This window comes from Equus quagga, chromosome 16 (genome assembly GCF_021613505.1).
Source record: "Equus quagga isolate Etosha38 chromosome 16, UCLA_HA_Equagga_1.0, whole genome shotgun sequence".
In the NCBI taxonomy this organism is placed as follows: domain Eukaryota; kingdom Metazoa; phylum Chordata; class Mammalia; order Perissodactyla; family Equidae; genus Equus; species Equus quagga.
The window spans coordinates 35,786,693-35,809,064 of NC_060282.1; the positions used below are offsets into that span (position 1 = coordinate 35,786,693).

The 22,372-nt window shown below is 41.7% G+C and overlaps 1 protein-coding gene across 4 annotated transcripts in view; it reads left to right on the forward strand.

Annotated features, from left to right (window-relative positions):
* Positions 1–308: 308 nt before the first annotated feature.
* Positions 309–22,372, forward strand: part of UBR5 (ubiquitin protein ligase E3 component n-recognin 5) — a 122,440-nt gene continuing 100,376 nt past the window's right edge. For all 4 annotated transcript variants that reach the window (XM_046642374.1, XM_046642377.1, XM_046642375.1 and 1 more), the window contains exon 1: positions 309–439. In XM_046642374.1, the coding sequence (XP_046498330.1) occupies positions 378–439 (62 nt within the window). In that variant the 5' untranslated portion in view covers positions 309–377. The remainder of the gene's footprint in view (positions 440–22,372) is intronic.

Here is a 22,372-nt window from a genome sequence, read left to right on the forward strand (position 1 = left end):
GCCGGGACCACACCGTCCCCGCAGCCCGCCGCCCGCCCCGCCCTCCCCAGTCGCCCCCTCTCCCGCCGCCCGGCTGCCGCTGGCGGCTGCGCGCCCCGGTTCCCGGCCGCCGGCCTCGCACTCCTGCGCGCTGTCGCCCGGGGAGCGGGTGGCGTGTTGATTCGCCCTCCTGCCCGCCCCGCCGGACCGCGGGGCCGCGGACACACGCCCGGCAGGGAGGTGGCGGCGGCCCCTGCGCATTTGCTTCCCTCCATTTGGGGACTGGGAGGCGGCGGCGGCGGCGGCGGCTGTGGGTTTTGGGGAGGGGAAGGGGGTACGGGGGGGCGGGCGAGAGCGGGAGGGGGCCGTCCTCGGGAGGAGGACGAGAAGGAAGCACCATGACGTCCATCCATTTCGTGGTTCACCCGCTGCCGGGCACCGAGGACCAGCTCAATGACAGGTAATAGGGCCGGCGGGCGGGCGGGCGGGCGGGGGGAGGGGCGCCTCCCCGCCCTCCCCTCCCCCACGGGGCCGCGCCGGGGCAGGCGCCCGTGTTTACGCGCCGGCCGGCCGGCCAGGGGGTCCTCGTTGCCCCCGGCTAGGCCCCTTCCGGGGCAAACTTCTGGTCCCGGGGGTCCGGGGCCGTGGGGGGAGCGCGGTGTAGACGGAAAAGCGCGCTGCAGCCTCCCCCCGGTATCCCTCCGAGGAGCCGTGTTGAACTCCGCGGAGATGGTGGGGGGGGGGAATCCGGCTCCCGGGGGGGCGGGCTGTAATTACCGCCCGGCCCAGGCCCGAGGAATCCATATTAGTCAAAGTTGAATTGAGACAGACAATGCGGATGGGGGATGGTGGAGGTAAAAAGAGAGGGAAGAAGAGAAGCGGGGCGAGGGGCCCCGGGGTAGGCTGGGTTCGCCCGGCCCCCGGGAGCTGTGTCCGGTGGGGTGGTCTGGACCAGCCAAGCCTGGAGATCCCGGGGGAGGGGGGAGGCTGATTCCCGGCAGATCGCGGTGGGGGTGGGGGCAGGGAGGAAGCGCCATGATTATTGTTATTATTATTAAATTTGAGCCCCTGCAGTGAGGTTTGCCAGCCTGGGGAGGGGTTGAATTCAGGCGGGGGTGGGGAAGTGGATTGGATTCCCTTTGCTCTCCTTCTCCCGGAACGGTGCTGGCAGCTCCTGCTCCCAGCCCCTATGGTGCGAGCTTTTTTTGTTTCCTTTTTTATTCTAATGATAGTGTTTTCCTGAGTTGTAATTTGACAGCTGAAAACCGTGCGTAGAGTCAAAGGAAAACTCTTACGTTTGCAGTTCGCAATGCTGCCTTTCTTAACGCGCTGTAAATTTCTGGGATGGGTTTTGCTATGGGCGGAGGAGGAATTAAGATTTTTTTTGTCTTTCATAAGAAGGCTGTTTTGGCCGTGGATTTTCCCCCTTCCCTCCTCTGCCGTTCCCTGCCAGTTTAGGATATTGAATTGCAGAGCCGCATGCTCTCAGGAACTGAGATAAAGCAGGAAAAGTTCCTTCACCGTTGCAAAACAGAGACTCCGAGGTGGTTGAGGGAGGCCTCCATTAAAGCAAGTCTTAGAATCTGGGACTGAGATCTAATGGGCTAAATGTCTGTAGGGTCAGAAAGTGGGGCATTTTAAGCCTGCCTCTCCCCCAATACTTTGGCTGCTGTTTCTTTTGAGTATAGAAGGCTGGCTGGACCCAAGTTCAGAAGTTAGATAGAATTTTTGCTAAGTGACCGGGTGACAAATTGCATGACGTCCTGTTTGTCATGCGCTTCCCGGAGGGAGGAAGAGGCCTAACTTGCTGCTGAGATCCTAGCCTCTGTCTCGGAGTATCTAACCGCCTCAGGTGGGGCGGACAGCTTTTCAATCCGGGAGCTGGCGGCTGGGTTTCTGGCACTGAGTTCAGATTTGTCTAATCTTTGCTGCAGCCATATTGTGTTTAACATGTTTGTGAAACTTTTGGAATACTTTCTGAAAATATTAACCATTTGGAGTTTTGAGTCACTCATTTTAACATTTTGTTATGTGAGCCTTACTTTGATCCTATTTCGTTGAGGTCTTTTTAAGACATTGACATAAGATTTTTTGGTAAATTTTAGAACCAGGCTAGTGGTGAGAATAGCTCTCCTGTCATTCATAGAACCAAGTTGGTAGTGCTTGTGGTGTAACTTGTCTTGTAACTTAGAAAATTGCACGGGGAGGAGAAAAGTAGGGCATGTTTTCTATAGTAGTCCTCACTTTATATACCGAGAGTCCTGACTAGCTTACTCAATTGACTGTGCATGCCAAAACCTCTTTTCCAGTTGCATTGGGCACTTTGATTCATTTTTGAGCCTGCCTTTTGCTTCAGTTAGTCTGAGAAATTTACAAGTAATGTATCTTTTTTTAAGCTACCTTTTCTTTTTTTTGTTCCTAGCATAAACAGGTAATCAGCTTTGTTTTTAATTTCTGTAGTGTCAGTGTACAATATTAAGAATATTTAGGTCATCTTGAATTTTCATTTCATGGAATTAAAAAAAGACAAGTGGACTTGATTCAGATCATAAAATGTGTGCCTCACAGTGGCAGATATTTGAAAAAATGGGAAAAGACTCTAGGTAAAATTTTAGGGACATATAGTTGTGTCTGGTAGCTGTAAAAATGGCTGGTCTGTTGACATTTATGAAGGCAGCCCCTGAGGAGGTCATCCACCCTAAGTTTTGAAGTAGCTAACTTATGGTGGATCCAGCTTTTCTGTGTCTCCCCTTCAAAAGGAAGGATCCTCTGCATACCTAGTTGCAGAGTAGTAGGATCAACTTATTGTTGCATTGCTTGAGAAAAATCAGTTCCCAAAAGAGGTTGGTTTTCTGAAACCGTTTAACTAGCTAGAACAAGAAGCCCAGAATATTTTTGCCTTCAGATAAAAACTTTACCAAGGTTTAGTAAGTTTTGGTAATAGAAAAGAGTGCGCTACCATGGCTGGATTTTTATATGAAAAATGTATCTAAAATGTCACAAATGAACAAATGATAGTTTTGGATGAAAAAGGCTTTCAGTAGGTAGACTTTATTCTTTACCCCAAAAGCATAAGGTTGGACAGGCAGTATGGTACTGCAAATAAATTGCTCAGTTAAAACTTAGGCCCTCAAACATCAATATTTTCTTCTGCAAATAAGTTTTTCTTTAAATAGCCACATCCTGTTAAAAGTCAAATATTTTGTTCATGAAATAGTGTGATGTCTCAAACATCTAAAATGCACTCAGCATTAAAAAGAAAGTTGTATCTCATATTTTTCTCTTACTTTGTGTTTTCAAACTTGCTAATTCCGTGATAGTCTTTGTATATTCGGTTAAAATCTTTAATTATTGGCCCTGGGAGACCAAATAATGAATGCAGTTGATGAATATAGGTGGGGATCGCTAGGGCAAATAGGGGAATTCAGAGAGCCTAGGAGTTGGTTATGGCTTCCTGAAGTGATTACAAGGTCCCTGGTGCAGAGTGGCTGGCCCTCAGCAAATATTCATTGTGTTGGATTGAAACCATTCAGTGCTCAGATATTTTTGTGACATTTTGATTTTCTTTCTGGTGAATTTCTTGAGTTACTGCTTTGTTCCTGACTGTCTCAGAGAAATAGCGAAAACAGTTTTATGAACATAGTTCTGCATGTTGAGGTTGAGAGGAGAGCTGGAAGTGCCTGCTCAGTAAGACCTGGAAAATGCCAGTCATGTAGACCAATCTTTTCACTAATGAATTGCATAACATGCCCAGAGATTTACTGAATTTATCCAGGGGTACACAGTGAGTTACTGACAAGTGAGGTCCACGTGATGGGTCTTCTCACTGTTTTTTTTTTTGCAGGGGAAGATTTGCCCTAGGCTAACCTCTGTGGCCAGTCTTTCTCCTTTTTTCTTATTCCTCCCCCAAAACCCCAGTATATAGTTGTGTATAGTTGTAAGTTCTTCTGGTTCTTCTGCATGAGCCACTGCCACAACATGGCTATGGACAGGTGAGTAGTGTGGTTCCGTGCTTTGAAACTGAATCTGGCCACCAAAGCAGAGTGCCTTGAACTTCAACCACTAGGCCATCAGGGCTGGCTCAGTCTTCTGACTTTTTAAAGTCTGGGGCTCTTTCCCTTCTTCCATGTGGCCTGTGTTCAGGGATATTTCTGCTTTCTGGGGCATCCCAGCCTTAGAGCAGACACTTGTCTTTTTGGAGTTTTGATTTCCTCTTCTCCTCAACTTCTCCCTCCAGGGCTCCAGATTGCCTTAGGCCTTTTGTCAGGGGCTGACCCTCTTAACCCTTTCCTAGTACTAGGTTAGGAGAGGCCTTTTTAAGGTGGTGTGGGTGTGGCATGACTTGTCCCTGTCCTGAATTACTCCCTGGGATGCAGATTGGTTACAGTGCAAACCATTTCTCACTGTTTGTCTACGTGTGGAATTTTCCTTTGAGTTTTTTGGCGTTGTAATGTGTCGTGCAATCATAAACAGTCTTGGTTGACACTGTCATATCAAAAGAGTTTTTCTCTAAGGCGGTTCCCCTTTAGGTGCTATAAGGCTACAAGGTAAGATAGTGTAGAGGGGAGTTTGAAATTTGGAATTTCTAAACGTGGGTTAGTCTCTGCCCACCTGCTTATTAACTGTGTTATGATAGGCGAGTCATTTCACCACTTAGAACCTCACTCCCTGTCTCTCCTCCTCCCCACCCCCTACACACTGCAGTCTCTAAATCAGGCGTAGTACCCACCTCAAGGTGGATGTGGAACAGTCGAGATATTGAGTGGGAAAACACAAATATTATAATATAGTTCTGTGGAAAATACTGTGAAGAGATGGTTACTTTTAACTACTCTTATGTGTTAATGGTTTCCAAATAGAAAAGCAGGAACTCAAAGAAATTGCCCTAGAATGTCGTTAGCATTGAGTGCAGAATCCAGACTCTTAGTCTTAGCTCAGTGGTTCTCAGCCAGGTGCGGTTTTGCCCCCCAGCGGATATTTGGCAGTGTTTGGAGATATTTTTGATTGTCATAGCTGGGGCATTGTTATTGGCCTGTAGTGGACAGAGGCCAGAGATGCTGCTAAACATCCTGTAATGCACAGGACAGCCCACCACAACAAAGTATTATCCTGTCTAAGTTGTGCTGAGGTTGAGGAACTCTGTCCTAGATCTTGAATGCGTAGGTACAGATGTAAAACTAAGTGGAAATGACTTTTATGAGGAAAAATTTGAGCAATAAAAATGGTTGGTCTCAAAATGTGACTCTTTACATTGAAATTTTTAATTAAAATGAAATAAAATTAAAAAGTCAGTTCCTTAGTAACACTATCCATGTTTCCAGTGCTCTGTAGCCGCATGTCGCTTGTGGCCACCATGTTGGAGAGTGCAGATGTAGAATGGTGCCATCATCACTGACAGTTCTGTTGGACAGCATTGACATAGAAAGTGATTTTTTGCATAGAGTGTGGCATTTAGTAAGTAGTCCTTATTTTTATTAGAAACTGTTGGGTTTTAAAGACTCCGGCATATGCTCACCCTCTCAGTAGGAGCCAGAAAATATGACAGGGATTATGTGGAGCTGAACAAAGGTTGTGGTGGGAAGAGGTTATAATAGCTGAAAGCTGCCTAAAATTTCAGTGTGCTACACCAAAAACACAAGTATTAGTCTGTGTGGGATAGAGCATCGCATCACCAAACCAGTGGGAAATCTCACTATTTGATTACTGAGGTTGTTACCTAGAAACAACAATGCTAGAGTGACTGTCCTGGGAAAGTACAGGTGAGCTTAACTAAAATGATGAAATGAAGTTGATTAAGGAAAGTAGGATTAAAGACAGGGTATGAAGTAGCCAAAGAAAAAATTGAAAATCAAAACAAACAAGGGCAGGTCAATTTTATAAATCAAGAAATCATTGACTAAATTGTAGGCTTAGGAGTAGGCAGACACCTGTGATGGAAATGACACATTACGCTGGAGTACAACTGGGAATAATGCGATGGACTTAAGAAGGGTCAGGATTTTCCCTTAACAATTAGGTTTTTTAAGAAATAATGCCTAAAGGGGCCAGCCCCGTGGCCAAGTGATGAGTTCCTGCGCTCCGCTGCAGGCGGCCCAGTGTTTCCTCGGTTCAAATCCTGGGCGCGGACATGGCACCGCTCATTGCACCACGCTGAGGCGGCATGCCACAACTAGAAGGACCCACAACTAAAACATACAACTATGTACTGGGGGCTTTGGGGAGGAAAAGGAAAAAAGTCTTTAAAAAAAAAAAGAAATAGTCTCTAAAGAACAGTTTAATCACTGAAAACTGTGTCAGATTACACTTCAGTGGATCTTAGAGGGTGTATTGAAGGGAGCGATTTTGTGTTGCAGGAGGATCTACTTGTGTCTTCTGCCTCCTGTGTTTATCATGCATACTTCTAATTAAGAAAACAAATGCCAATTATGGTGTGTTTCTGTCATTTTGACACCTTGGCTTTCTGAGCAAGTGAAAATAGCCTGCTCTCCTGGCTCCCTGTGATTATGAATTGTTGATTTGTTTTTATAGTTGAGTTTTAAGTTTTATTCTGACAATTATTTGTAAGCTTTTTATTGAAAATTTCAAGCATGTACAAAAGTAGAGAGGATGGTGAAACGAACACTCATGTACGACAGTCATCACCCAGTCTCAACAGTTAGCAACTCATGGCCAGTCTGGTTTCAAGCCTCTTCCCTCTTGATTCCCTTCCATCAGATAATTGATAAACTTTCAGTATGTATCTCAGATTTGAAGACTTTAAAAAACACATACACCTAAAAAAACCTTAATATTAAAATTTAATCTGTTTAGAAATCCTGCTGTCACATAAATGCTTATTTTTTTTTTATTTTTGAGGAAGATTAGCCCTGAGCTAACTGCTGCCAATCCTCCTCTTTTTGCTGAGGAATACTGGCCCTGAGCTAACATCTGTGCCCATCTTCCTCTACTTTATATGTGGGACTCCTGCCACAGCATGGCTTGCCAAACGGTGCCATGTCCACAACCGGGATCTGAACCTGCGAACCCCGGGCTGCCGAAGCGGAACTTGCAAACTTAACTGCTGCGCCACTGGGCCGGCCCCATAAATGCTTATTTTTGATTGACAGTTTTGATAATTTTACATGATAAGACTAATTGGGTTCTAACATGTAGAAAACTTGACATTCTTAAGAAAGAGAGAGAACTTGTTTGGATTGTAGCCTTAGACAGAGGGGCAGCATCCCACTGGACTCCTAAGGTTCTTTACAGCTCAGTGCTGTCTCTTAGCCTCCGGTGTGATAGCGCTTTATCAGCACTCGCTTTGTAATGGTTATGTAACGATGGTAAGATGGGATTCTTGAAATGAAGCGATGTTCTGTGGGGCACATTGACGAATAAGATTAAGTCTTGTGAGAAGTTTGTTACATTCTTCTACGTTAAAATCTACAGGTGAGACTATTAGTAAATTGAACGTGGCTATTAGAACTTATTGTCTAATGAGATCATACTTCATGTCACTTTCTTGTTAGAGGCAGTGTAGTAGTAATAAACCCCTTCAAAATGAGAAATATGGTAAATTTTTAGATAACTGTGCTTTGTGACATTCTCATTTTTGTTGGGGTATTAAATAAAGCGTTAAAAATTAATGTTATTTTATATGTAAAAAAAGACACAATTTGTCTTACCTATACAGCAAAAGTAGTGTTGTTTGTTCAGTTTTTGATGGTGTCATTCACCTTAATAAAATGTTTTCAACTTTCTCTACTCTTATTTATTTTATAAATCAGCTTTATTGAAGTATAATTTACATACAATGAAATTCACCCATTTTAAGTGTACAGTTTGTGAGTTTTGACAAATGTATATGCTGTGTAGCCACCACCACAATCAAGATATAGAACATTTTCATCATCCCAGAAAGTTCCCTGGTGTCCCTTTGCATTGTCTGTCCCTCACCCGCTGTGTACTCCCTGCCCCTGAAAACCACTGTTGTGCTTTCTCTCACTGTGATTTTGCCTTTTTTAGAGTAGTGTACAAATGGAACTGTGTGTCTGGTGTTTTTACTTAGCACCTGTAGCAGGTTTTCTCCTTTTGTATTAATGGTAGTATTTCATGGTTTGGATATGCCACAATTTTTAAATCTGTTTTCTTGCTGATGTAAATTTGGGTTGTTTTCAGTTTCTGCCTATTCCCTAGTCTTTGTTTATTTTTTTAAATTCCTTTTTATAAAAAAGATTCTCATAGAAGATCTGGAAAATACAGAAGATCAATTTTGAAATCTAACAATAGTGCCATCACTGTTAAAGTTTTGGTGACTTTCCAGTTTTTTTTTTTTATGCATGGATTTTTTTTGGTGCATTTTTATATAATCGTGATCATCCTGGGTATAATTTTATATATTTCGAGTTTTTCTTGACCTTAATATATTTTTCATAGGAAAAAGCCAGTCATCATTTAAAAATTTACATTTTCCTTCATAGTAAATTTTTGTGCTAATTAAAAATACATGTATTAGTATATATAAAGAGGTTATATTTTAGAATTTCATTAGTAATAGTGGTATTCTAGATTGCTAGTTATAAAGGTTATGATAGTTTCCAGTCTAGGAAACACTGTGAATTGCGAATGAATCAATAGATAGGTTTTTATTTCCTTTCCCATGAGGTCAGACCCCATTTTTGTAGCATAGAAGAAAAAGTTTTGAGAACCTACCATTTCAGGAAATTGGCTTTGGTTCATCCTGAATCTGCTGTTCCAGGCTTCAGGCTATGAGGTGTTCCAGGTCTCTGCGTGAACGCGGGTACCAGGTCTTCCTCATGGAAGACCTGAAACTCCAGAGACCCTTACCTAGGGGCACGGTGGAGCTTCATCTAGTGTTTTTCTGTGACAGCCTGCTTGCTGTGATGTGAGAAGTGGAGGATGATGGGTTTTGTAAGCCTTAAAGAAAAAGCCAAATTTGAGAATAGGAAGTTAATTTGATGAAGAAAGTCAAAAAACCAGAGACAATATGGTAGGGTTATTTTAATGTCTAAATGATGAAGACGGTTTTTTTTATATCAAAGGCTTTGAGGGGAGGCGTATTGGGTTTGTGCAGTTCATCATCTGTTTTCTCATGTTGTAGGAGTGGCTTTGTTTCCTGTCCAAAGTAATTTGAACTAGTCCACTTATTGCTCTGTGTCATCATCTGCATGCAGAAACCCTACTTTTTAAAGGAAGCACCAGTCAAGTGATTTTTTCTTAAATTGTGTGCAAATCTAGTTTAAACTTTCATTCTCTAAGTATGCTTATGTTTCTAGTGGGTTTAACCCTAAGTGTTCATCTAGAAATCCCTTGATGTTCTCCTTAAGTGGCTGTGTTTCCTGCCTCCCGGGTGCTCTGATTATTATACGTGGGTGGAGAACACTGCGGGAGAGGGAGTACTTGGATGCTCTGGATGGGCAGTGTGCCCTTTCGTTTCTCTGGTGCTTCTTTGGGGATCTTTAGGAACTACTTTTTTCTTCGCCTCCTGCAGTTGCTAGCAGGGATGAATACAAACTGCTGCCACATGTTCCTCTTGATTCCCTGTTAGGTTTCTGTCACTGCTGAGGGGATGCAGAACCAGGAATGGGTGTCTTCTGTAGGCGAGGTTGGTCTGCAGGTCAGAGCTGACATGTGGGCTGATTGTGTTGGCAGCTGCTCATCTTTCTGCTACTTCTGAGAGCTGAGAGCTACTGAAAAAATACCTACAACACCCGCATCCAGTGACAGGAATCCGTATGCGGTTAGCCGCCACCCATAGCATCCCACCGTGTTTCTGGTTTCACAGAACTCTGTTGAGTGGCAGGGACTCTAGGGCAGTTGGTCTTTTGCTTTTCTTCTCCAGGGCCTCTTGAGTCCTTAGAAAACCCTTTGGAAATAGAAAAAATTGTTGTTGGTGCTTTTATCTTCTACTTATGAGTAAAATCATAACAGTATTTGACTGTCTCCTTTTTCTGTCCGACTTCCCTCAAGGTCCATCCATGTTGTCGCATAAGACATTCTGGAGGGGTGATAGCATTTGCATTTGGGCATGGTATGTTTAAACCCTTTTTTTGTTTTTAAGATTTTATTTTTTTCCTTTTTCTCCCCAAAGCCCCCCGGTACATAGTTGTATATTCTTTGTTGTGGGTCCTCCTAGTTGTGACATGTGGGACACTGCCTCAGTGTGGCTCGATGAACAGTGCCATGTCCGTGCCCAGGATTCAAACAACGAAGCACTGGGCCGCCTGCTGCGGAGTGCGCGAACTTAACCACTCGGCCATGGGGCCAGCCCCTTCCCTTTTTTTTTTTTTAATGGAAAGGTTTTCTGACAATAATGTTGAAGTTGTATGAGAGTAATATAACCTAACCGAATTGTAGTAAAATCATTTATTGTGCTGTCTCTTCCTGATTAAGAGATTCTTTAAAGTTTAAAGTAGTGTTTCTCATAGTGTCAAAATGGACCACCATCCTCAGGAGCACAGAAGCTTGAGGACCACTGTAGAAAAGGCTCTTACGCAGGTTATTTTGGTCTTAAAATTGATTGATGACAGCAAATAGTGCCAACCTTGCCAGTTCCTCACTGCCCCCAGCCATCCTTTCCCCCTTAGACTAAGGTTCTATAGCTGTCTGTTTGAAAGTAGGGTATTTTCCTGCTCCTTGAAGCTAGAGTAATTTTTTTGCTTGTCTGTTTTTACAAATGAAATTTTTAAAATTTGGGTTAAGTTACATAAATATTAGGTCCTCCCTAGAACTGTAAGACACTGAGTGTATAGTTTTTTAAAAGCGCATGTCAGTGCTGAGAGGCTTACAGTCTAGTTGGGGGCATGAAGCTGGTCCACAGGCAGTAGCAGATTGAAAGACTGGTGAAAGAGTTAGTTGAGTTTGGCCTGGGTAAATATTTGCCATGTTGTTGCCTGAATGGAGTTTGAGAACAGTGTTAGATTAGTTTTCCTGTTCAGTCAGTGTTTGTGTGCTTCTCAAACACCATCCTAGGCCAGGCGTGGCCGCCGTGTTTCACTTGCCGCACCAGCCCTTCCTAGAACTTTGCGTTGAGAAGTAGCTGGAACTTTTTATGGCTCACTGGGAAAATTTGAAGTGTGAAGTGCTAGGTTAGCGGGCCCAGGGATTGGCATCAGGAGAAGGTGCCGTGTATTTTTCTTTAAATTTTTCTTTGAAATAATTAGAGACTCACGAGAAGTTGCAAAAGCAGTGCAGAGAGGTCCTGTGTCCCCATAACCCAGCTTCCTCCAATGGTAGCATCTTGATTGGGTTGGGTATTGTCGACATCCTTGTACTGGAGATGGAAAGGGGCATTTTCCCCATGTGCAATTTCAAAAATTTATTTCTCTGTTAAGATAACATGGATTAGAAGACATAAATTTAAAGAAAGCTTGGTATTCTTGGATGATTTTGAATTGATGATATATGTACTAGGCAGCGTTTAAGTTTTTAGTCAGTCTGTCTTTGAGATGATGGTGAATAGAATATAAATTGGAGGAAGTCAGGGGTGAGGGATTTTTTTTGGGGGGGTGTGTGTGTGTGTCTCTGACACTGGCCCTGTGACCAAGAATAAATGATATGACTCTCATTTATAAAATGAAAGAATTGGGTAAGATCATTTAGGTCTTTCGCACTCCAATTTCTCTGCTCTTAGGATTGTGGTAGGGAAAAGGTTTTGTATTGTAAAATGGCTCAGAGGGAGAAAGAACTGTGAGTGTATGGTTGTCTGATTTCTTTTACCTAAATTTTGTTGATGAATGGAAGAAATGAACAAGGAAAGTGGGAAAATAAATTTTACTCTTTTACTCAATTCATTGGGTATTTTGCCAACCTAATTATATGCATCGGGATACAAAGATGATGGCCTCTGTCCTCGTGGATCTTTCAATTTAATGGGGAGGCAGACATGTAAATAAAGAAGTAAGTGCTAATAGATAATTAAGTGACAGGAAAGAAGGATCTGATGAGTAAATGTGCTTACGAAGAGCTTTGAAGACAAGGTGGCAGGGTGTTCTCTTGAGCCTAAGGAATTTTCATTTACAGGCATTGAAGATACTGTTAGCAATCGGGGGTTCATCATAGGTCCCTGCATTTGATATTGATAATGGGAGTTTTAATAATAGTCTAGAACTTTTGTGCTGTATGAGGACAGTTTACATAGAGACTGATTTTTTGTTCCTGTGCTTTTTGTTTGCCAAAGATACTATCTAGGGATAAGAAGACAAGAAGATAATGGCCCATCAGGATGTGAAAACTGGTTGGTTGCTTCATCCTAATGCTTTGACTTAGTGCTGGAAGAGATGATGTTGGCAGTTGGCAAGCAGGGGAGGGGGGACGCTTGCAGAGCTTGTGTTGGGAGTCTGTTCTCCTTTCTGTTCACTCATTGTGCACAGGCTGGGATTGACCCTGGGGCCACCTTGAATGCTGCCAAGAGAGTGGTGCTATAGCGCAGAGACACTTAAAAATGAGACCAAGTGTCCTGACTCTTTCGTTATTGTCTTTGTTTAAAATACTTAATTTCATATGATGCATTGCCAATAAATATTTCAAGATTATTTATGGTTATAGATACTCATGTGATATAAGTGTTTTAGTGGATATAGAATTTTGTATCAGATTCAGTCTTCTAAGACGCCAAGATAAGATGAAATAGTCAAAAATACATTTCTGTGTTCAGATGGAGCTGTTTACTCCTTTGTTTTGTAATACATTTTTGTCTACAGAAGCTTTGTTTTATGATAGTGGCATTCGTTATCAAGTATTATAATTCTTATAGAATTTGGGAATGTTACTGTGTGTCTGAAAGATTTTGCGTACCATAGACAGGCCCTGATGGGGAGAGAGCTCTGAGAACTGGGAAGACATTAGACTCGGCTTTGGGAGGCTTGATCCTTCCATCTATCTGCCAGTTGTGTCACTGTGGGCAAGTCACTTCCCTGCAGTGAGTCTTAGTTTAACTGTCATTTGTGAGGTGAAGGGATGTATTTGAGGTCTGAGGGTTCATTTCAGTTTTGAATCTCTGTGACTCTAGGCCTGTAGATACTGTTTCATGAGTTGTATTTGCTGTATGTTGGTCAGCTTTGCCATTTTAAGATTTGATGTTTATTTCCTGCCTCAGACCTGCTCCTCTGCCCTTTTGTACTCGCTCTAGTGGGTATTCAGAAGCAGTGGACCTTCTAAACTCTTAGCACCTTGTTTGTTTAACTGGAGGGGAGCTCTTAAAAACCAGCCCAACTCTTCCTTACTGGGTTTATTTTTTTTAAATTTTAAACTGCTAGGGCTGATATATTTAATCTGACATGAATGTAATACAACTATATTATCTTTTAATTATGCTTTCCATATAAATTTAATGGGAGAAGTTTCCGTGTGGCAAAAGCCTGTTTGAAATAGTGTGATAAAGCAAAAGCACATTGACGGCACGGCACCACCTCTGGGCTGGGGAGTGGTTGCTCACCTCTGAGTTCCAGTGGGTGGAACTGACTGCTGTCTTCTGGAAGGCTGTTTAGGAGATCCCAGTGCTGCTAGGTGCTCAGTGGGAATTTATCTTCTATTTTCCAGGATACCTATTATCGTTCTGTATGTTAGGCCATCATAATTGATGTTATCTTTGACTTGAGTAGACTGCAAGTCTGCTGGACTTTGCTGAGTAGAAAGTTGTTTTTGAGATTTTCAAAATTTTACACCAAGGAGGATTTTAGGATTTTCATATTTTACAGCTGAGGAAATTGAGGGCTGGAGTGCCCAGATGACTAGTTAAGTGGCACAGACTAGACTCTGCAGTAACTCAGCTTTACTGCTTTTCCTTTTCTTTTTGGAACGGGCATGGAAAGTTACTTGTTTTTATGACACACACATATATATTAATGTATATAAATGCAATTAAATACTACTATGTGTACACACACAGTGTGTGTATGTATAATATATATGTGTGTGCCATTAAAAAAGTATCTCATTTAATTCAGCACATTTTGGGGAGCTTCTACATGTCAGTTCTAGTCTTAGGTGTATGGTGGTGGAGCTTAGTGTATGGGAAAGACAGGCCATTACAGGGCAGGGCACTGTGATGAGTACAGTGAAAGAGGAAGGGGCCGGCCCCGGGGGCCGAGTGGTTAAGTTCGTGCACTCCGCTTCAGCGGCTTAGGGTTTCGCTGGTTCGAATCCTGGGTGCGGACATGGCACTGCTCATCAAGCCACGCTGAGGCGGCATCCCACATGCCACAACTAAAAGGACCCACAACTGAAAATACACAACTATGTACTGGGGGGCTTTGGGAGAAAAAGGAAAACTAAAATCTTAAAAAAAAGAAAGAGGAAGTCCAGGATTCTTTCCCAGAGGCACATAGCCCAGGCTTTTGAAGAAGGAAAGCTTACTGGAAGAAGAGATGTTTACGGTACCCCACAGCCCCCTTCTCTGCATGGAGTACGGTCCCAGAGCCCCAGTGGCTGCCTAAAACTGTGTTTAGTACTGAACTCTAGATATACTATGTTTTTCTACAGTAGTTTAATTTATAAATTAGGCACAGTACGAGATTAACAATAACTAGTAATAAAATAGAACAATTATAACAGTATACTATAGTAAGAGCACAGAACTTAGCAGCCGCAGCATATGATTTTTTTCTTTTCTTACGTGGAGAGCTTTTACCTTTTCACTTAAAGGAGGCACATTACGGCTTCTCTTTGGCATGTCCGAATTGCCAGCATTTCTGCTCTTGTGCCTTGAAGACATTATTAGGTAAAATAAGGGTTATTCGAACACAAGCACTTCGATACCACGACAGTCATCTGATAACGGAGATGGCTGCAAGGTGACTAATGGGCGGGTAGTGGATACAGCGTGGATACGCTGGACAAAGGGATGATTCACGTCCTGGGCGGGATGGCGATGGAGGGCACGAGATTCCTTCATGCTACTCAGAATGGTGTGCAATTTAAAACTTAGGAATTCTTTATTTCTGGAATTTTCCATTTAATATTTTCAGACTGCCATTGACCACAGGTTACTGAAACTGCAGATAAGGGGAAACTACTGTAAAAGGAGGATCAGGATTCTGAATAGGAGGTAGGCTGAGGGGCTGGTAGGGGAGCTGTATGATGGAGGGCAGGCTGTTGAGGACTGGCAGAGTTTTCTAGGCAGAAGGAACAGCATGTGTGAAGACCCTAACTAAGATGAGAGAGTGCAGTGCATTCGAAGAATTAAAAGAAGCCCAGAGTGCTTGGAGTAACAAGGACATAGGGTTTCAAATCAGTTGAATATTTTTCTTGTAGAAAAGGATACCCTGTGAACTGTCTTCAGTAATGAGCTTGGTATTATCATGATAAACTAAATTTGATGTGCTAGGTCATGTGTTGGCTGCGATTGGTTAATTTAGTGCATTGGACTTAAAGTAACTGAACCAGTGCAGTAAAGGGTGTGAATTCCATCTCAGTTTAGGCCAGTTGCTTGATTTCATTGCTACAAATAGCCTCCTTCACCTCCGTCCAGCCAAGTTGTTGGTGTTTGCTATTGTTAATGGGGACGAACAAACTTGGATGGATGGTTCAGTTCAAATGCTTCACTGCTGTTGGGAAGACAGTGCAAATCCTCCCATGGGCCGGTAATATCACTGGGATGAATAGAAGATGGAGCATTTGTCTAAGGGATAAAACAGTCTATGGTCTTAACCATATAAAGACGAAAGTTTCATAAGTGATGAAAGAAAATGGCGGTGAACTTCTTCCTGGGTTATGGATAATTCCTTTTGATATCTGCTACTGTGTTTCAGTATTTTATATACTTCTATACAAGTATGTTATTATTTTAATAATAGAAAAAGAATAAATCCCTAGGAAGGTGTTTTAGTTTATTCTCCTAAAACAAAAACATGAAAAGCATTGTGTAAAGAATACTGATTTAATTTGATTACAATTTTTTCTCTAGAAACTACTTACAGGAAATGCAATTTTCTTTAAGGTATGCTTTTTTCTTTCTTTCTTTCTTTTTCTTTTTTTTGTGAGGAAGATTGGCCCTGAGCTAACATTTGTTGCCAGTCTTCCTACTCTTCTTTTGTTTTTTCCTCCCCAAAGCCCCCAAGTACATAGTTGTGTATCCTAGGTGTGGGTTCTTCTAGTTCTTCTTTGCAGGATGCTGCCTCAGCATAGCTTGGTGAGCGGTGCTAGGTCTTTGCCCAGGATCCGAACTGGCAAACCCTGGGCCACTGAAGTGGAGCATGCGGAATTAACCACTTGGCCACAGGGCTGGCCCCGGAACTATAATTCTTTGTGTAAAACTAATTGAGGGTGATTCTATATTTTTGAAAATTTATTTTGAGTTTTGATATTGAACAAAGCCCATTAGGATCCAGATGTATGCATTGTTTCTGATTTGAGCTTACAGAATATTTGTTCACAGCCCTGCCCCAAAGAAATGGTGTGTAATGAAAGCCTTTTGGATTTTGGACAGGAATTTCCCATTTCCATTTTACAGTCAGAGTTCACTCAGGGAGAAGACAGCTTGTAAAAATAATTGTGGTAAAATTTAAGCACTTCTTTTCTTTTAGTAAGGTGACCAGAATTTTCATCATAACTTAAATATGAATGAACGTTCTCAGAAAGCCAAAATTCGACTTAAAAGTTTCATTCATTTATTTGTTGTTAGTCAACAGATATTTATTGAGGGCTTGCTTTGGGCCAGAAACTTGGGCTGCATTGGGAACAGAAGAGGCAAAAGTCCCTGCCCTTGTGGAGCTTACGTTCTAGTGACATGCTTTATGCTTGTTAATAATTGTGAAACATGTCTTTTGGAAAGTGTGGTTTTTAATTTCCGTTACATCTATTTAAAATGTGTTCTTATTAAAAATTGTGATGAGTTAGAAATGATGGCCAAGCCCACTGAATTAACTGGTCTTTATCATATCCTTAAATGGTTGGTTGCGCAGTATCCTTGAAGTGCTGGGCCACTCTTTAAACTGGCCCTTCCTCCGGGTGAGCCCGTGAGCGCCGACAAGAGAGGGAGAGGTGGCCTCTCTGAAGACGGGCTCCTCGTGGTCTCTGCATTCCTGGGACCTGATGGATGTTAGTACATGTTTGTTATTACATTAATCTGAATTTCAAAAATGAGTAAAATAATTTATTTTAATAAAAGTTAGTTATTGCAACTCTTCTCATTTTTGGAATAGGAATGAATGAAGTGTTTGGGGTTTTTTTTTGCATGTACTATTCCAATAACATTGAAAGATACCGCAGTACAACTTCATTTGACTCCCCCGCCCCATATTGTATGTAAGTGGCCCTCCTTAAATGGTGATCCTTGACTGTGTGTGTGTGTATTTTTGGTAAGGTTAGTTTTTTTTTTCTCTCCAATATTCTACTGTAAACTTTTTCAAACATGCAGAAAAATTGAAAGAATGAAAATGATTTATCTGGTTATTCACCTTCTAGATTCAATATTAGCATTTTGTGAAATTTGCAAAATATACATGTATATATAAATGACTTTGTTAAACCGTTCAGAAGTTGCAGTCACCATAATGCTTTATCTTTTTTTTTTTAAGATTGGCAGCTGAGCTAACAACTGTTGCCAGTCTTTTTTTTTTTCTGCTTTATCTCCCCAACCCCCGCCCCGTACATAGTTGTACATCTTAGTTGCAGGTCCTTCTAGCTGTGGCACGTGGGACGCCGCCTCACCGTGGCCTGACGAGCAGTGCCATGTCCACACCCAGGATCCGAACTGGCGAAACCGTGGGCTGCCACAGTGGAGTGTACAAACTTAACCACTCGGCCATGGGTCCGGCCCCCATAATGCTTTATCTTTAAATACATGTCCTTGCATCTCCTAAGAACTTGGACCTTCTGTGCAACCACCATACCATTATTACACCTTAGAAAATTAACAAGAATTCCGTAATGCCGTCTAATAGCCAGTGTATATTCACTTTTCTCCACTTATCTTCAGAGTGTCTGTAAATAATAGCAGATTTTTCAAACCAGAACTCAATCAGAGTTCACACATTGCATTTGGCTTCATTTGAATTTTGTCACGGAGTCATTTTTGTAAAAATATTTGCTGTTTTTCCAAGGGCCACACTTAGTCATTAAAATATTGAAATTTTTTTATTTGAAAGCACAATTGTGTCATTGTTTTCAATTTCTTTGAACTTTCAATTCGTCTATGTATACAATTTTCATTTGTCAGTGCTATGTGTGTGCGTGTGTTTCTGTTTTTTTTGAGGAAGACTGGTCGTAAACTAACATCCGTGCCCGTCTTCCTCTATTTTATGTGGGACGCCTGCCACAGCGTGGCTTGACAAGCGGTGCGTAGGTCCGTACCTAGGATCTGAACTGGTGAACCATGGGCCTCTGAAGCAGAACGTGTGCTTAACTGCTGAGCTGCTGGGCTGGCCCCTATGTGTGTGTTTTGATGAATTTTCCAGTACTGCTTTTCCTAGACCTCAGGAAATCTTGCCTCTTTTGTAAGATTTGAAGTTTCACTTTGTGTGTATTTTGCATTGGATTACATTGTCTTGTCAGATAACATCCTATAATCAACAGCACCTTGGCTACAAAAGGTGTGGCAGTGATTGGCCAGTGATTGTGCACTTGTTAAACTTGCAGGGATGGATGGAGACCATTTTAATAAAAGATCAGGGCTGGTGAAGGCCTTGGCCTTGTCAGCTTTTGTTTCCTTATGCAGGTTTTTGACTGCGGGGGTGAGGAGATGAGAACATTCTATCACTCTGCTTCCTGGTGTGATTGACAGGAGACTTGGCCTGTCAGTGTTGTGTTAGTCACTAGAGTATATAGAAGGATGAGGTTTTGTTGATGTTACATAAAGATTGGCTTTTATTTTGAGCAAAGATTTACTATTCAGATGAATCTAAGGTTAAATAGATTTGTAAATAAGAATTTGAAGTAAATGTTTAAGGAAGTTCACAGGTATAGGTAATATAAAGTTTTGTTTTTTAAACTTGGCAAGATATCAAAGGAAGATATCAAAAATGAAGCATAAATGAGGCTTTATTCATATACCAGTGGAACTAGGACCAAAGAAAATGTTGAGGTTTTCTTTCATCATTCTGGTTTTTTGTTGTTGTGTGCACTTACTGGTGTAAAACAGTAGTCATTTATGGTTGTTATTTCTGGGGATTGACAATCCTCAGCTAGGTGGGTCTTATTCTAGGTTCTTATGCGGCTACAGTCAAGTGGTAGGTAGCCAGAGGCATCTAGAAGCCTCAGACAGCAGGGATCTGGAGCAGCTGAGCTTCCTCAGGCATTTCTCCCTCTGGGTGGTCTTTCTGGGTGGTCTCTGCAGCGAGGAGACTTTGAGGTAGCTAGACTTCTTACGAGGCAGCTCAGCGTTTTGAAGGCTTGTGTCCCAAGGAGGAGAGAGCCAGACTGCAGTGGAGTGCCTTTTTATGATAGAGCCTTAAAAATCAGGCAGAGTCAATGCTGCCTCGTTCTTTTCTCAAGAAGCAAGTTATAAGGTCCATATTCAAGGGGGGATGATTAGACTCCACCTCTTGATGGGAGGAGTGTCAAAGAACGTATAGATATTTTTCTAAATCACCGTGACCACTAGAAGAGATGATAAACTAATAGTAAAGTATAATTATTCACAAGGAGATTTGGGTACCATGAAAGTTTTAGAAAAGATTGATACCATGTGTTTGAAAATAGAAACAGTCAAGACTTGACATTTACGGCTCTGGACATAATGCATTTTGTGGAACACAAATGCATATTAATGAACACAATAATTTCACACAGAAGTGTTAACATTGACAGTTCAACAGCTTAACATCACAGAAGTCCCCCAAAAAGCATCCAGGTCAGGATAAAAGGAAAGTTAATATAAATGTTTTTCTTTGACATCACTGGTATTACCTGTACAATCAGGTGGTTGGTTGGGTGCATTTATTTAGAAAATGTGAAACATTTGGTATGTTCTGAGACTTAAAGATTGAAATGTGGGCTAGTGATTAGTTCTTTACCGTGACTGCTCAGACTTGCCAGGTGTTAGTTCCTGTGAAACAGAATTTTCTTTGGACAAGAACTACTCAGCTTCATCATCCATTTGATTAGTCAGTTTTAGGACTTAGTGTTTTCTGTTTCCAGAGATGCATCTGCCCTGAAATGTCTATATTTTCCTGTTGAGTCTATTTATTTTAATAATCATTTTCATGCTTACTATGTGCCAAGCATTGTACTAGCTACTGGCTGTGTAGTGGCATTCAGAAGAAATCTTACAGCCTATTCCAAGAGGAGAATTCCAGAAATCTTTTGGACAGGGTCATTATTGTTGCAATGTATGTGGAGCTTACCAGTATGATTAATATGAAGACGACATCTGTTTGCATGTAAAGTTTGTTAGAAATAGGCCTTATTATTTTATAGCTTTGCCTAAGGTAGTATTTTGATATTATTTGTGATCAATTTTAAAGTGATATTAGTCATGTGTCATTTTTCTTGGTGTTTTGCAGTTTTTATTAAATGGAATATGTGATGAAATTGCAGCATCTTTTGTGTGAATGTGGAAAAGAAAGACCTTGTATTTATTTTGCACATACAGTACCATTTGTTGTTTTGTCTCTTTAAAGAGGCCTTATTGTTGTCATTAGAAAAGGAGGACATGGGACTCGACAGTTTCTAAGGGCCTTCCCAGGTCTAACCCTCAAAGCTGAGAAGAGAGTGGGGAGAAGTTCTGGCTGGTAAAGATCGTAGGAGGTGTCAGTGAAGTGACAGTTTAAGTTGAATCATGCTTTGGGCTTCTGGCAGCCAAGACAAAAAGCAATGGCTAAAAAATTACACTGCTTATGTTATATCGGAGAGAAACTTTCATAATCATGCTCTGAGGTAAATTTTTAGTGAATCTTTTTTACATTTAAAGATATTAAAAAGCTTAATGGACAGCGAGTTTTATGATTGACATAGAAGTTTTCTTTATGTGACTATATTGAGCACTGGTGCAAACTGAAGTTATGAGTCCTTGTTTTTAAGATTTTATTTTTTCCTTTTTCTCCCCAAAGCCCCTCCGGTACGTAGTTGTATATTCTTTGTTGTGGGTCCTTCTAGTTGTGGCATGTGGGACACTGCCTCAGCGTGGTTTGATGAGCAGTGCCATGTCCGCGCCCAGGATTCGAACCAATGAAACACTGGGCCGCCTGCAGCGGAGCGCGCGAACTTAACCACTTGGCCACGGGGCCAACCCCATGAGTCCTTGCTTTGTGGCGGCCCCTCTTTGGGGACTGAGGAGGGTAACTCTCTGGTTTAGAATTATATAATGTTTAGAGGCTGATCCTGTAAATCATGAGGTTTGCTCACTTTAAACATTAATTTTACTACTCTTACTCCATTTACTATTGTTAGTTAATTAACTACTATTAATGGTTTACTGTTGTTACTTCATACTACGTATGAAGCACTTTATTTTCCAGACATCTCATTTAACACCTGGCAGCACTGTTGCGGAGGAACCTTGAGTTGAAGGAGATTCCGCATAGTTCCCAGGCTGTGGAGTGATAGGTCTCTGAGTACAGACCCTTCATTAGGAAGTTGCCTGAACAGGCTCTGCTGCTGAGGCTCTTGGGTACTTCTCTGTGAACCGAAGTTTTAAATATTTGTAGATAAAAACAACATGTCATGGTAAAGGACCATGCTCTAGCCTTTAAAAGCAGTAATTAATTATCTTGTGCCTACATGAATACATTTTTTTATTGCTTTAAAATTTCAATCTCTTTGCAGAGGATGGGATCATCATTGTGTGTATTTTCTTCCCTCTTGCCTAGGGTTTGATAGAGGAGAGGGGACCATGTATACAGTGACAGGTAGTCTCGGTGCTCAGTTGAGTGCTGTTGAAAGTAGGACCGTTGTTCATTTCTGAAGCCAGTATGCCAGTACTTATGTGTTAAGCTCTCCTGCACTCCCCATCCTGACATGCTAGAGTGTGAGATGGTGGGCTGGGGGACGCGTTAGAATCATTACCATAGAGACGCTGAATTGTTTCTATCCTTTATGTGTTGTTTGGGTAAGCAGTGTGGTGAACAGTTGATCTCTGGTTTTGGATAATATTCTAATAGCTTTAGTCAGTCTATGCAGTACCTACAGTGTACTAAATACTAATTACTAAATGTGAAAAACGTTAAGTCAAGATGCTCACTGGGTAGTTGGGAAAATGAATTAGAAATGTAATAAGTACAATAGCAGTATCAGAGACAGCAGTTCAAAGCAGTAAATAATTAACTGCAAAATTGAATAGAATTAATGAGAAGTTCTAGAGGAGTACAAAAGAGGAAGTGCCCACTGGACTGTAGTATCTTCATTATAGTTTTTGTAGATATTTCGGTAGGATAGAGGCAATTCTAAATGTAACTTGGAGAAGTTGAGATAACCAGGATTTAGTAGATGCTGTGGCTTCACGTTCATTTTACAGTGA